The sequence below is a fragment of the Oncorhynchus gorbuscha genome, linkage group LG06 (genome assembly GCF_021184085.1).
Source record: "Oncorhynchus gorbuscha isolate QuinsamMale2020 ecotype Even-year linkage group LG06, OgorEven_v1.0, whole genome shotgun sequence".
NCBI lineage: Eukaryota > Metazoa > Chordata > Actinopteri > Salmoniformes > Salmonidae > Oncorhynchus > Oncorhynchus gorbuscha.
Window position 1 is genome coordinate 27,735,620 of NC_060178.1, and position 16,692 is coordinate 27,752,311.

Genomic DNA, 16,692 nt, shown 5'->3' on the forward strand with positions numbered 1-16,692 from the left:
CTACGGGAGAAGCCTGCTCAGTAGAGAGCAGTAGGTAGGGCCTGGTGGTTGAGTGGAGTTGTGCTTCCTCGTGACGTCTTGAGTAAGGAGCTCTGCGTGCTTACAGGCTTAAGGCGTTCAGCAATGTGACCTAACAGAGAGGCCGGTGATTACCCTGTGAACACCTTGTGGGAACCTGGTCACAAATAGAGCTGGGGAATTCAACATGCCTGGTCAATTCACAACGGAATGTATTATACAGTGTAGTTACCCGTTGCTTCTGTGCATACAGGTTGTGCTTCTCAGAGAAATACAGGTTGTGCTTCACAGAGAAATACAGGTTGTGCTTCACAGAGAAATACATGCTGCATTTCACTGTTACATTCTCCCCTGAGTGTGAAGTCACCTAAGCTTATATAGAGGTTACATAAGAAGGGTTTTTGATTATCCGCTGTTGCATGTGCCCGGCATAGAGAGGGAAGAGACGTAGGCAGAGGTCAGAGGCAACAGCTCACTGGCTCCCGGGACTGAAGATAAATAATTGCAGTGGTAGAGGCTGGCAGGGAACTGGGTGTGTGCGTACTGTGTAGAGTATGTGTGTGTGTGTGTGTGTGTGTGTGTGTGTGTGTGTGTGTGTGTGTGTGTGTGTGTGTGTGTGTGTGAGATGTGCTGCGCTGAGAGACAGACTATCAGATGGAAGGCACTGTAAGAGAGGAGCATCCAGGGGACTTGAAAAGCAGACCAGGGGTGATTCAGAAAGACTGAGCCTGGGAGGAGAGTGAAGCTCTGGTAGCCGCTCCGAGCTCTTTCTGTCCCTTTCTCCCTGGGCTGGGAGTCTGGACTGACCTTGACTACACTAGGCACTGCGTAGGAAGGAACTACACAAACGCACACACTCTCAGAGATGAGTAGTGCAGATATTTTGACAATCTGCTGTGGTGGGATGATGGACGGCTCCCCGCGGTACCAGACCATCCCCTCGCGGTGTTCGGTATGTGGGAGGCACACGCGTGGCGCTTCCTCCATGGTGCGTATCTCTGCCGGGGAGATGGAGTCCTACCACCGCTTTCTGGGGGTGTGTCAGAAGACTGAGTCAGCCACAGGGAGAAGTATGTCCTCCCCGTCTTCCCTCTCAACCTCCTTCTCAGCACCTCTCCTTCACTCCATCCCCTTGTCAGTTTTGTTTTTAAACTCGGCAAGTCAGTTAAGAACGAAATTCTTATTTACAATGACTGCCTTGTTCAGGGGCAGAACAACAAATGTTTACCTTGTCAGCTCGGGGATTTGATTCAGCAACCTTTTGGTTACTGGTCCAACGCTCGAACCATTATGCGGCGCTCGTTGATTGATGTGATGCTGCTAAGGCCCTGCTATATGTACATGCCTTAGTGAGGTTTCGTTAGTCTGCCGCTATCTGAGGCCTTCTAATATTAGACTGATGCCTTTATAAATAGGCATGGCAGTTCTCAACCTTCTCAGACATGCTTATCATATGCCAGGTTGCTTTCCTATCTGCATGTCATATGGCTTGCATTGTCCTGGATAGAAAGCTCCACATCACAACAACCTTTTAAAGAACACTTGATTATTAGAACCCAGGCTTGCACAATTATTCATGTTTCTCTCTGTGGAGAAGTGGCAATGACAGCAGAAAGAAAAATGGCTCCATGTTTAAAAAGAATGACAATCTGAATCATGGTGTCATGTGGTTGGATGAAGATGTCCTGTATGACTGTTTTAAATATGTGGGAAAAGACTAGCTGGCAACGTTGAAGGATGTCACAAAATAGCCTACCCAGAAGCAGTTGATGGTCCCACAAACCCTCAATGCCTAGACATGCACCGTCTCTTATGTGTGATTATCCCTTGCAAATAGTCACCTATGGTATCCAGTTAGCAGCCAAGCCTATGTCCTTCAGGGCATCTGGTTCAAAATCTGTGTGTCTGAAGATATAAATGCAATTCAATTGTTTGGGTTCAAGTAAGGAAATGTGTCACCTTTTGCTCTTCCTGGTCTGTCTTCATTCAAAGGTGTTTCTGAGGTAATGTTCTTTAGTCGGAACAAAGGGACACATATTATTGCCAGAAAGCAGTTTCTGTATCTGTCAAAGTGCAATTCCAATACGTTTTTGATCGTTAATAACAGAATGGGGTATCCATCTTAATGTCCCGAGTGTAAAACGGAAACCATAATGACCATCGCATGGCTTTGACATCTCTTCCTCAGAAATCCTTTCATCTCTCAGCACCATAATGACGTCCATTCATTCTGTTCCTAGAACAAGTTCAACGTAAATGTTGGCCAAAATTCATGGTCAAAATCCCAATTTGTTGCCCTATTTTTTTATCCTAATCGGTTGGTTGGTATTCCCTCCACCTGAAGTCCAGATTATTACACATCTGGGGCTCGTCCTACTTCCAAAGACAGTTTTGGCTTAGCTGACATTTGATATCCATCACTAGGGGAGGTTTGTTATTGGGAGATAAATGGACCTGTCTGACACATCGTTTTATTGTTTTCTTGCCATTTTCCTGAGTGTCAATGGGAAACGTGCTCTTTTGGACGTATGTGGATTTACGAACAAATATCTTACTATATTCAAACTTCCTCTCCAACAATATTGAAGGAGATCAGCATGGAGTGTTGGTCACATATTCTCATGTCCCTTTAGTTAAAGAAAAACTCCACCCAAAAACTATCTTTTGGTATTTGTTTCATTAGTCCATTGTTGACATAGTCCCTAAGTGTTTTGCATGTCAGCACTTGAGTTTTCAAGATATGTAACTTTTAAAATACAGAAGTCACATTTTGCGTCATATGACGCAAAACGCAGCATCATGTGACGCAAAACGCAGCATCATGTGACGCAAAAGGCATCGTACAGGAATGATTTCTGTATTTTGAAAGTTACATCTCGTGAAAATGTGAGTGTTGTCAAGCAAAACATTTTGGGACTATGTCAACAATGGACAAAATACCAAAAGATCTGATTTGGATGGAGGTTTCCTTTAAGACTGAAGCTTTTGTTCAGGAGAGGCTGTATCAACCACTATTAAATGACAAGGATGGACTACTTTCATACAATACTTTATGCATCTCATTTGATTGTGCTTCTTTGTTAAATGTCCATTTAGTTAAATGTGTTACTCCATACACACACACCTGCATGTATGTGTTGGCGCGCACCTGTGTGTATCTGTGTGGGTGGGTGTCGTGTAGCAGGGATCAGACTGGAGGAGGAACGTCGTGGGCTGGTTGGCTGAGTGTCTTTACAGTCACATGTTGATGGGAGGGGAGCTCGAAAAACAGTGCTGTGGTCCGCTGGTCCCTGATGCTGAGGGGATGATTTGTGTTAGATAGTCCACTATTTTAAGATGCTCAGTAGGGAGGCTAATCCAGCCTATCAATTGTCCTCTCCTGGAGGACAGATTTTGTTATGAATTTCTCACCCTCGGGGCTCAATTTGTCACCTAAGGGGTTCATATCCTATGAGGATAGTGTGGAGAGAAAGTGTGTGTGGTGTTTATGCTATATGTGGTGGATATTGTAGGATATCGTTTTACATACAGAAAACTTGAGTGTATTTGTGACGTGTGTCTTCTGTTTGGAAAGAGAGCAATGCAAAATGTATCAACACATTGATTTACACTCCTTCTGAACAATTGGCTGTCTCCTTATTTTGTCTTCAATAATGGCCTCTTGTTATGTAACCCTGTAACAGTAGGCTTATTGTCTGTGTGTGAAATCCATGGTGGCTCAGGCAGGCAGGTCGACAGGGCAGACAGAGCAGAGAGGGAGTCTAGCTAACTTCCCGTCTACCCGTTCAGACACAGCTGATCTCCCTGCTGTAGACTGCTGCTGACCCGCCAAGTGATTAAACACAGAGCTAATTATCCCATAATACCAGATCTACTGGTAGAGTTTGTTTTGTTTGTTTACAAAGTAAAGGGTAGAGTTTTTAAGTCTAAACCCTGACATAGATTCAAAGTACCACATGGAGTGACATTATTTTTAAATGACGTTTTTATGAAATTGTATAATACATTCAGGTCCAATCAAACATTTAATCGGATTTACAACAGACTGGTTTTCATGTTGTCCTTTGTGCGAATATTGTAACACATTTCACGTGGCAAACTGGACAGCACATTTCAGTGAATCTCACTACTTTGGAATACAGTGTACAATAGGAAGGAAAGCTGTTTATTTAACACACAATGCCTCAGTAGCTGCCACTGGTGTTTTGGGACATACTTCCTCTAGGACCATAAACACCCTTGTCTTCCCATGCAGCTGCTCTTAGAGAAGAGGGATGGATGGGGGGAAGGGGGGAGAAGAGAGGAGTTACAGGAAAGGACAGAGTCAGATCAGAAAGGGGTGCACAGTCAGCACGTGACTTTAATGAGAGGGATGCTGCTGAAGGGAGGAGAACACCAGAGCACAACACGGAACGCTCTGATTTGATCCTCTCTTTTTCTTTTTTTCTTTCTCCAGAAGTATAGTTAACATTTGGGGCTGCCCCCCACTTAAAGAGGCAGTAAGCAGTGTTTTTCTCCTCCCTGAGTCCTGATAGGTTGCTTGTGTGGCTGCTGTGCGCGGAGAGTCTTGTGAGAGAATAGAGTGGAGCTGTGAGACACAGCTGGGGCTGGAAAAAATGCCCAAAGGAACAGATGCACTCCTTCCTTAGAAAAAAACTTTGCGAGCTGGGTATGTGTGTGTTCGGGTGTGTGTAAGTGGGGAGTGTGTGTGTGTGTCTTGGGTTACTTATTAAGGAAGTCCGAAGAGGAGAAAGGGGATGAAAATGGTTGAATAAATTGTTTTGCCAAACTACCGCTGCTGGCTGTGTGATTTACCCCCGTCGCCTGGATTAGTGTGACTTTTCTCTCTCCTCACCCCCAACTATAGTGGCACTACGATGAAGAGAACCAGACCTGTCATAGGTAAGGTATTTTCACTCCCCTTGCTCGCTGGCTGGCTCTCTGTCGGGAGTTATAGGGTGTTTACATGCCAAACAGAGACACACGTTTGTTGTCACTCATGTTGCTAGCCTTGGTCCTAGAATTGATTTCCATTTCAACAGTATACCAAGAGGCTGTGACATTCTTCAGCATTTCCTCTGAGGAGCTCCAGGGACTCTTGCCTGTCTGTCCGTAGTTAATGCTGAGGGACAAAATGCCTTTGTTTTGCAGTTTTCTGTGGGGGAGATGCCAGTGTGCTTCAGGCTTTTTTTCTGGTAGGGACCAACTGTGTGAAAATGAGATTGTTGCGTGATAAAAGTTATGTAGGCTACAAATATACAACATCTGTTGTAATTGCTTTGCGTCATTTATCTAGTCCTCTACTCATTATTTCACAAGAGCCGCAATGTTGTTAATTAGTAGGCTACGCAATGATGCTTTCTTGGAGCTTTACTGAGCCTTTGTTAAAATAGACTTAGAGGGAAGGTAGGGTAAAGTGAGGGAGGCTACTTGATTTAAGGAATTCTAGGACCTTGTACATGATCATATAACTCACCATAGCTAATGATTAAAAGGAAACCTGCTTGCCCTCCATATAGTTTGAGGTAACTAACGTTAAACATTTATTCAATAAATGATGTACTTTCCAGGCAGAGAAAATGGTGCATACAGTACAACTCTCAAATGGGAATCATACAAGTTTCAGGTTGTTATATTGTTGTCCGTCAAGTTCATATCTGACAATATTGCATTGCACTTTGACCCTTATGCGAGCAACAATCTTTGACTATCTCATTAATGGCATGTCACAATAATAAATTCATTCAGTTTACCACACAGCTTGGATTAGGGGAAAATACAGTATGCACTGTAAGTCCTCATATCCAGTAGATGTGTTCCTGTAGCTGAGAGTGAATGTGTGTGTTTCTGCTCATTGGAGCAAATGGAGAAGGCTGTAGGCTCCCTTGCAAAAGGTGAGGTGAACACTGGGATGAGGTGGGTGGAGAGCAGAGGATGGCGCCCTTCTGTGTTGCCATGGCATTATTTCATGGTGTCTCCACATGTTGCTGGCACAACCTGCCACAGAATCAACTCCGTGTGGACAACACACCCACCAGACTAACAATACAGCAGATATGACTGACTAGGGCCTGGCGTTTATCCTGACCATGTGATCTGACTATAGGGAAACATCTGGAGGACCAGGACTGGATAAAGTGCAGTCTGTGTTAATACACTCCTTTATACCATGGCCAGACAGAGGGTGTTTTGTTCACAGTGAAAAGCTAGCTGCAGTGTGCTTCAGGCCAGGGTGACCCCAAACCATTAAGGCAGACTAATGGAGCTTCATCAACCATCCTTCCCCTCCTCCCCTCCAAGCATCCAGAATAGCTACTAAGTCTTACAGGAACAACACAATGAAAGAATGATCTGTGTGAAAGGGGGCAACAGTCGCTACTGCAGCTTGTAATGGAAATCTAACAAAGGCACACAAGGCTCATCTGCATTCACAGCTAAAGGTCTTGACTGCGAGGGGCAGCGTTACACATGGAGACCACTGTTGGAGAGAGAGAACAGACACTGTGGAAAGGTCCAGCGCCCAGCCTTGCCCTCATATCCCACAGATCATACTGAGCTGACTTGTCAGACATGTAGATCACAGGAGGTTGGTGGCAGCTTAATTTGGGAGGGAGGGCTTGTGGTAACGGCTGGAGTGGAATAGGTGGAATGGCATCAAATACATCAAACACATGGTTTCCAGAAGTTTGATGCCATTCCATCTACTCCATTCCAGCCATTATTATGCACCGTCATCCTCTAAGCAGCCTCCACTGATGATGATTGGGCCAGGGTATGGCCTCGGGGGCTTGATTAGTTGGGACATGTTGTACGCTAGTGTTTTAATAATACGGCTCTTTCTCCTATGATATTGTGATTGCTGACTGGAGGCATTCTCCTGTTTCCCTCCCCAGATGAGATCATGCAGCAGGAGATCAGGCCCTTGCTGGCTGTCGACATCATAGAGCAGCTGCACCGGCAGTTTGCCCTGCTCTCAGGTATGTATCTAGGGGCTCTGTCTCCTCTCCTTAATCCTGCTTCCCTCACGCACAGACAGGCACATATTGTAGTTCCTCTCCCTTTATGAAGGAGGAAAGATGGATGTCCGAAGGATGGAAATGACTGTTATTATCCTCATTTAGAGAGATGTGATTGCTTCTATAGTACTACACATTGCAATGTTTCGTGATTCATTTGGATCGCGGACAGAAAAAGGAAATGGATCATAGCCTTTCGAGTCACATTATCAGTTAAAAGGCCATTTCCGGTGTTCACCTTAAATCATGATTGAGTTGTGAGCAGACTTGAACCTTTTTAATACTGTTGATCGATAGGAGTGCTTCTTAATGACTTCCTGTCCCAGAATAGGACAGAGGTCACAGGAGGTTGGTGGCACCCGAATTGGTGAGAACGGGCTTGTGGTAATGACTGGAATGGAATCGGTGGAATGATATCAAATACATCAAACACATGGTTTCCAGGTGTTTGATCCCATACAATTTGCTCTGTTCCGACCATTATTATGAGCTATTCTCGCCTCAGCGGCCTCCTGTCTGGTCTGCTCCATGACAATAACAGCATTACGACATTACACCGTGAACCATTTCCTCTGACTATATTCACAAGCTTTGTTCAGTGCCTGAAATGGCCACTTTTGGGATCCGGAAGTAGTGAATGTGTACATACATACAGTTGAAGTCGGAAGTTTACATACACTTAGGTTGGAGTCATTAAAACTCGTTTTCAACCACTCCACAAATTTCTTGTTAACAAACTATAGTTTTGGCAAGTCGGTCAGAACATCTACTTTGTGCATGACACAAGTACATTTTCCAACAATTGTTTACAGACAGATTATTTAACTTATAATTCACTGTATCACAATTCCAGTGGGTCAGGAGTGTACATACACTAAGTTGACTGTGCCTTTAAACAGCTTGGAAAATTCCAGAAAATTATGTCATGGCTTTAGAAGCTTCTGATAGGCTAATTGACATCATTTGAGTCATAATTTGTACCTGGGATGTATTTCAAGGCCTCCCTTCAAACTCAGTTTGCTTGATATCATGGGAAAATCACAATAAATCAGCCAAGACCTCAGAAAAAAAATTGTAGACCTCGACAAGTCTGGTTCATCCTTGGGAGCAATTTCCAAACGCCTGAAGATACCATGTTCCTCTGTACAAACAATAGTACGCAAGCAAGTATAAACACCATGGGACCACAAAGCTGTCAAACTGCTCAGGAAGGAGACGTTCTGTCTCCTAGAGTTGAATGTACTTTGGTGCGAAAAGTGCAAATCAATCCCAGAACAACAGCAAAGGACCTTGTGAAGATGCTGGAGGAAACAGGCACAAAAGTATCTATATCCACAGTAAAACTAATCCTATATAGACATAACCCGAAAGGCCGCTCCAGCAAGGAAGAAGCAACTGCTCCAAAACCGCCCAAAAAAGCTAGACTACGGTTTACAACTGCACACGGGGACAAAGATCGTACTTTTTGGAGAAATGTCCTTTGGTCTGATGAAACAAAAATATGATTGTTTGGCCATAATGACCATTGTTATGTTTGGAGGAAAAGGGGAGGCTTGCAAGCCAAAGAACACCATCCCAACCGTGAAGCATGGGGTGGCAGCATCATGTTGTGGGGGTGCTTTGAGAGCAACGAGGTTTACAAATCCAATTCAGCTACACCAGCTCTGTCAGGAGGAATGGGCCAAAATTCACCCAACTTATTGTGGGAAGCTTGTGGAAGGCTACCCGAAACGTTTGACCCAAGTAAAACAAATTAAAGGCAATGCTACCAAATACTAATTGAGTGTATGTAAACTTCTGACCCACTGGGAATGTGGTGAAAGAAATAAAAGCTGAAATAAATCATTCTCTCTGCTATTATTTTTTACATTTCACATTCTTAAAATAAAGTGGTGATCCTAACTGACCTAAGACAGGGAATTTTTACTAGGATTAAATGTCAGGAATTGTGACAAACTGAGTTTAAATGTAAATGTGTATAGACTTCCGACTTCAACTGTACATACAGTACTGTATAGTCTTATTAACACGTATGTGAGAACATTGAGTCCCCTATATCATATCTGTATGCTCACAGATCAACCCAGAAGACTCTCTGAAACATTTTCCATCTCTGCGTTATTTCCCTCATAACCTTCTTGGAGCATAAATAAATGAGTCTTCATCTTCTGGCATATCCATATTTCAGTTACTGGAGACATAGAAGTGGCAGAGGTGTAGGGCCTAAGCTGGGACAATAACAGAGGGAGTTGTGGGTAGTTATTGGGCGGGACATCCACACCTAAGCCTCTGCCTCCACAGGGATCTTTTCCATTCCTTCCCACCCATGTCAAACCACCAGGGGTCGGCCTGCTGCACTTCTGCCAAGCTTATGCCTCAGTCTAAAAACCCTGGCTCAGAAAAGCTAGCTTTCAGACTTATGTCATTTTACTGTGGAAAAAAACACAAGAATGTTTTATGACCTACACCGCAAGCTGTTTTAAAAAAAATTCTCAGTGGGTTTTCCTCCAATATTACTTTCAGGCAGTACTTATACCTGAAGAGGTGTTGCTAAGTGGAGTTTTCCAGACAGCGCTGTATTTTCTAACTCTGATTATTATCTGATGTAGTGTTGTTGTCAGTGAGAGAAGTAGACAACGAGCCCTGACGTGTGTAAAAGGATCTCCTGTGGCGGCAGGTGATTGGATGTGTCTGGTTGGGAGGACTGATAGGTGAGATGTCACCCTGTGGGATGGATGGCAGGCGAGATGGCACAGGAAATGAACAGAATGCTGCTTTTAGCACAAAGACCGTGACGGCGTTGGAGTTTGGGAGGAGGGTGTTTTGCTTGTCTGTGTGACTGGTACATTTTTAGAACCGACTGAGAGAAGGGAGAGGAGGAGAAGTTAGTCAATGCGCGTTGAAAGTAAAAGAGCTACCGTTACCTGACCAATAATATCAAAGGCAATGTTTCTTGACGTGCTCCACAGGAATGAGAGTAATGTGTCCAGATAAAGTGAGTGCCCAGACACAAGCCTTAAGTAGAAAATCAGACTGCCTCGGGCAAATAAAAGCCTTGCACAAAGATACCATTTACAGCAGTTCCCCTCTGTCATCCTAAACGGAACTGTTTTGACGTTGAGAAGAATTCAACCTCGATAATAAGGCCAAACCCTAGTCCCCGATCTCCACCCATGAATGTAAGCACTGGGGGCATGATGTTGAGTGAGGTGGAACACTTTAGATAAATGGTGGCCTTGCCGCTCCCACGATGCTTTCTCATAGTGGTACACTTTGACTGATCAATCTCTCATTGTAGAGATATAGGATGATGCATTATAATATGGCTGCTTCATTTGTTTCAGGATTTAATACGAAACTTTTCTTTCTGTTAGATCAACGTATTCACTTATCAAACTTGTTAAGTTTCACGTTTCAAATAATTAAATGACTTAATTGTCAAAAAATTATCAAATTATATCCAACATTGGCAAACAATGCTGACGTTTTTTAACCCAATGTTCCCACCTTGTGGTTAATTAATGTAAATGTAACTTTTCTAAGGACCGCGTCCGATGAATGTTTATTATGCCCGTCAGTGTCTGGTGTGAACGAATGAACGTAACAAAATGGACACATTTATAACAACCAATTGTTTTTTCCCTCTGTGTGCAGGAGGAAGAGGGAAAGATGGTGCCCCAATCATCACCTTCCCGGAGTACTCAGGCTTCGGCGACCTCGTAGCGGAGGACTTCCAGAATGTTGTGACATATCTGACCAGCATCCCCAGGTATAGTAGGAGCAATGCATTTAAATCATTTTTTCCAACCATGCATATTCACCCATGGCTATACAGTTCAGATCAAAGTAGCACTTTTGGAGCACTTTATTTTCCCACAGTGGAGAACAGAGGCTTAATGCTTAATTTGTAAATTAGGAGGTGCCAGAACTCAAAGTGAGCCCGAGAGCGGGGTGATCTGGGGCCTCTGAAGGACCAGAACGCATGAAAAAATATAAGAATGAAGTATTGCATGCATTATCATAGCTTTTGCATACTGGTATAGAGCAGTTGAATAGACGGGCTTGCTTAAGTTGCACACATTGGGCAAATGTTTTGTAGCCTGGGGTCAGGGAAAAATGTGACCTTTTTATAAACGTATATCATGCAATTCTTCAACATTTTAGATGACTGCAGACTTTAGACAAATATTTTTTAATACCTCACAAATGATGGAAATGACAGGCTACTTTAACACTGACAAACTGATCTGAGATCAATTAAAACGACCTTGTCTTGAATCCATCCATAGCCAAGTCCTAGGTGTTTGGAGACACACATATTGCACAATTAGAGGAGGAAATGATCTTATTAGTCTTAAAAAGGCTTTCCAGTTTCACTGACTGACCCAATAAGGCAGAGCTCACTCACCAGCCATGGCCGATGTGCTCCTGCCAAAAGCCTATCTCTCTTGGTTGACTTTGTAAAACAATGCTGTTTGCTCAACAGGGCTATTTGGAAGTTGATAACTTGGTAGCCTACAGACAGATTAGACGTCTCTTTACAGCAGGATCCATTTGCTTTACAACCTGTGTTTTACCCGCGATTGTAGGCCTATTATTAAATATTTGCTTAAGGTCTGTTTTGATTGCACTGACCGATTTCCCGCGCCTTCCTGACTGTAGGCTATGCCCAATGATTGGGCTACACAATCCACAGCTAGGCATTTTTTCTTTTTACATAAACTATTGATCCTCTGTTGCTAAATTATAGGCCTACTCCTGGTCTAGCATTCTAATTTATTTGATGTATTTATGATCAGACAGGAGTAATTCTATAACTTTGGCAAATGTAGCCTAGAATTTCAATTCATCAGGAGGGGCTGCAACATCTCCAGTTCCCTTCGGCGGCTATGATTCAACAAGGAAAGAAATGAGGAAGTGCAACGCGGAAGAGATGAGTTGCTAGGATCATGTCTATCAGAGCAGAGAGAGATTATAGAAAGTGAATCTCATTCTAGATCTGTGAGAGATACAGGCTTGCTTCTGGTCTATATAGGCGTTGGTCGACATAGGCTAGAATGTTGCGCAAACCATAAACCCGGGCTGGCACAACACAAATCAATTTTTAGAATATCAGGCATGTTTTCACATTACGATTTTTAATGGGCAGGATAATTACAGAGGAGTCAACCTGAACTAACTAACTATCTGGCACTGAATGCTACTATATATTTGGTAATAGCAGGTTAAAGAGTGATGCTTATATCAGCACAGTGATGCAATGCTTCTAAAGAGTGTGGCTTGAAGAAAGACATTGGTTTATGAAGACGTAGCCCACTGGGTACACCGCATAATTTCAACGTGGATAATTGGGTACAATTTGGTTGAGACGTTGATCAGCGAGATTAAAACCTGTCACCCACTCAAAAAGACCGCCCTAAATGAGTTGAATTTCCAATTTGTGATCATTGTGCTTTCAACCATCTGGAATGGAAAAACAATGTCAAATTTTTGGTTTAGTTGTCACCCAAATGTCTATCGATGTGCTTTCAACCATTGAAAAGAAAGTCTAATGTGAATACAATATCAGATATTTTGTTTATTTATACAACAGATGAATACTGAGCTTCATCTAAAAGCAGAACCAAATGACCTGGATGCATTTGAAATTACATTAAAAGTACAGGTGGTGAATACCGTTTGACATTCTGTGCAGATTATTACAGCAATGGTGATGATTTCCACAGATCTGCGATGACCTATGCATGCTGTCTTGAACATACATGCTCTGTATGATTACATAATAACACAGTTATAGTCAAAGAAACCTCAATGTGGCCATGGATGCATTACTTATTTTAAGGTTGAATGTTGCATTAGTTTGTAAGATAATATTGAATTAGTGGCACAGATGGAACTATCCAAGCAGAAGATGCATCTCCTTCAAATGTTAATATTTGGTTTGCGTTGACAACCAAACATAACTCAATGTCACAAAATCTAATTACATTTGAAATCAAACGTTGCTTGAAACCCTTGGCCTATTGTCATTTATTTTTTGTTGTTGAATTCTGGGTTGAATTGAAACAATTGCTGTTGATGACTGCAAATGTTACAGTATATAGTCCTGAATAGCATCAATGATGATATTTGAGTGAAAGTGCGGCCACTTTTCATTTGCTATGTTTAAACATACCCGTTGGCATGACTTCAATAGCAACAGTGAATCTATTTAGTTTTTAAGTGGAGATCTCTCAACAATCACTCTCATGATCTAATATTGGCAATAGTCAGTGACAAATATCATAGCTAAGCAGGGCTGGCCTGGGTTAAAACCCTGGATGGGGGACCAATGGTTAGCTGTATATAGATCAGTAGGAGGGGAAGCCCAGCCTGTCCTTTTTTTCTGATAGTGGATATAACTTGAAGATCTTAGGTCTTAAAGGTACAAATTCAACATATTTTATTCAAGGTTTGTCTATGTTTCAATTGGATTATGACAAAATGATGACATAATCCTGTGGTTGACATTTCACCTTCAAAACAACACTTTTTTCAAATTCAATTATTTCCCACAGAGTTTCCATGTCACAATACATTGACAAATTACATTAAAACAATGTTGATCCAACTAGTTTATGCCCAGTAGGAAATGCCACTTCATCCCCTCTGTATGGGATGTGGTTCCGGCTAACTCCCATCCAACCGCACATCAAAAGGTACTTCCTAAGACACATTCCTCTGTATGGGATGTGGTTCCGGCTAACTCCCATCCAACCGCACATCCAAAGGTACTTCCTAAGACACATTTCTTGAGGTGAAGCATTTTCAATTCGTTTTCAATTTTTTCCACACCCTGACAAATGTGTCATTCTTTCTCTCATGGTACATCGTGAGGACCATTAATCTTGCCTCACGCCAGCTGCTCGCAGCCAGGAAAATACGCAAAAGTTGCTCAATTGAGTAGGAATTATATTAGGCCAGATAACACATTAAGATGTTAGACATGAGCAACTTTATTCACCTTTTGTCAGAGTAACACATTGAGAATGTTAATGGCCCTCACTTAAAAACCTCTTCCCTGTAAAAGAACCCAAACATTACACACGTTTACACAGCTCCTCTAACACTGTTAACTGCAATGGCCTGGTTCTAAAAGTGCCGAAGTGATTTTGTGTCAACTCTGTTTAAACTGTACAGAGACAGAGCACATGAGTGTAGTGTAGTGCCCTCTTGGATATGTCTTCTGACTGCATGCTTGGATAGCTACACCTACCGCATGTGTTTATTCACCTCTTTCCTTTGTCTAGTTTGGATGTGGCCAGCATCGGTTTCGTTATAATCATCGACCGCAGGCGGGACAAATGGAGCTCAGTGAAGGCCTCGCTGGCGCGGATAGCGGTATGACGATGTCCATCTTTCACTTCAGACAGGGCTTTTATCTCTTGCCTGGTTATCCAGTCTGTTTGTGCTTTAACTCCTCACTGTCTTTGACTTCAATAGAGGAGTTGGCCACAACACAGACAGAATGGGACCAAGCATTTTTATCTCGGCATCATGTAACATTGTAAAATATAATTGCTACCAATGCTCCTATATCAGGAAGTATTGTATGAAGATTTTTTTGGGGAGTATAATCTACTGCAAATTCTTGAGATGATGTTAAATTGAAAGTAAGCGCAGAGCAAAGCTCCCTCACACAAGGCTAACTCCACACAAGGCTAACTCCACACAAGGCTATGAGATGGTATGAAGCTGTGTTTTGTACCTGTGTCCACTAGGGGGCATTTCCAGGGAACCTCCAGCTGGTGTTGGTGCTAAGGCCCTCCCGCTTCTTCCAGAGGGCCATCGCTGACATTGGCATTAAGCTGCACCGGGATGACTTTAAAATGAAGGTACCGGTAAGAATGGTTCGCTACCACTCACCCTGTCCAACTCGTAGATCATCTTAGAAACCTTTCCTCTGTGTCTGGGTGTGAGATAGTGATTGACCTAATGTCATGTGGAGTGTTGCATCGGAGTCTGATGTTCACCTGTAAACTAACTGTTAGAACAATGACTATGTACTCTGCATGTTTTCCTTGTTTATAGAAAGCTGTAGAATTTGACAACATACACCTGTATATCCCTTCATACATTTTTTGGTGAAGGCCAATTCTCCTGCATTATCCCCAGACGCCTACAGTATACTGTAACTGTAAAAGATAAAAGTTACAACTCCTCCTCAGACTCCTCATCACCTTGCGTGTGTGTGTCATCCTTACTGGTGAGGAAGTGGAAATGGAGAAATGGAGTAAACCACAAAAAAACACAGAAGCCTATATTAACATTATGCCGTGACAATCATTGTCTCATCCTAAAATCTGATGAGAAAACCGAGACTGATAATGCAGAAGATGCCCTAACATCTTTAACACACAGCAATGTATGTGCATTTGTTTCCCTACAGATTGTGATGCTCAACTCCCTATCTGACTTACATGGCTACGTGGATAAGGGCCAGCTGACATGTGAGCTTGGTGGGAACCTGGACTACTGTCACAGCCAGTGGATCCACCGCCGGACAGTGAGTTACCATGACATTGGCCTTACACCAGTTATTTTCTGGACTCACTGGAAACAATACGAGTGTGTACGTTTTTTTGCTGTCAGGCCATTGAGAACTTTGCTGTGACGGTGAAGACCACGGCTCAAATGCTGCAGAAGTTCGGTACAGACCTGGCAGAGACGGAGCTGCCCAATGATGTGCAGTGCACCAAAGACCTCCTCACTACTCACACTGAGAAGCACGACAAACTCAAGGTGGGACTCTGATTCAGCGTCAACATAATACTACTGAACCTGGCTTCCTACAATGGTTTACTTGTACTCATGGCTAACATCCTCAACACTTGAAGATTGTGTTGATATTTGTTAGTTTACTATTAGTTACATTCACATACAGTAGTGTGATCAAATACACAGGGGAATGGGTTCTATCATAGCCTGTGGCATTGTAGTTTAACCATAAGCATCAATGGCCTAGATAATAATCAGAGTATTCTATTCCCAGACCAGCAACGCCATTATAAATCGGGTGGTTCAAGCCCTGAATGCTGATTGGCTGAAAGCCGTGGTATATCAGACCGTATACCATGTATTTTTTACTGTTCTAATTATGTTGGTAACCAGTTTATAATAGCAATAAGGCCAGAGGAGGTGTGGTATATGGCCAATATACCATGGCTAAGGGCTGTTCTTAAGCATGACGCAACGCGGAGTGCTTAGATACAGCCCTTAGCCGTGGTATATAGGGCATATACCATAAACCCCTGAGGTGCCTAATTGCCATTATAAACTGGTTACCAACCTTTCAGCCAATCAGCATTCAGGGTTTGAACCACCCGGTTTATAATGGTATTAAATGAATTCTTTCATTTTGACAGGATGAACTGAAATTAGTGATGAAACAGGGAACCACTCTACTGGGCTGTATCAAAGAGCAGGCTGCCAAGTCTGAGAACCACCAGCTAAACCCAGACGAGATGGAGAACCACATCACTGTGGAAAGGTTGGTTACTGGGACCTACTGGAGATGGAAGCTCCCAATTAAATCATTTGTATGTGTTCCGTTCACAAATGATTTAACTTATTTAATTTCTCACTAAGAGTATATTCCAGAGGTGGATAAAGATGCTGC

At 42.8% G+C, this 16,692-nt stretch overlaps 1 protein-coding gene across 12 annotated transcripts in view; it reads left to right on the forward strand.

Annotated features, from left to right (window-relative positions):
* LOC124037787 (guanine nucleotide exchange factor DBS-like) overlaps nt 1-16,692 on the forward strand; it is a 71,318-nt gene that overhangs the window by 7,654 nt on the left and 46,972 nt on the right. For 3 of the 12 annotated variants that reach the window (XM_046352837.1, XM_046352840.1, XM_046352841.1), the window contains exons 1-8: nt 494-1,088; nt 6,912-6,995; nt 10,689-10,803; nt 14,324-14,414; nt 14,795-14,914; nt 15,463-15,579; nt 15,666-15,815; nt 16,439-16,563. In XM_046352837.1, the coding sequence (XP_046208793.1) occupies nt 884-1,088; nt 6,912-6,995; nt 10,689-10,803; nt 14,324-14,414; nt 14,795-14,914; nt 15,463-15,579; nt 15,666-15,815; nt 16,439-16,563 (1,007 nt within the window). In that variant the 5' untranslated portion in view covers nt 494-883. Of the gene's footprint in view, nt 1-493; nt 1,089-4,705; nt 4,921-6,911; nt 6,996-10,688; nt 10,804-14,323; nt 14,415-14,794; nt 14,915-15,462; nt 15,580-15,665; nt 15,816-16,438; nt 16,564-16,692 lie in introns of those variants that run through there. The other 9 variants (XM_046352847.1, XM_046352842.1, XM_046352844.1 and 6 more) reach the window with 7 other exon arrangements.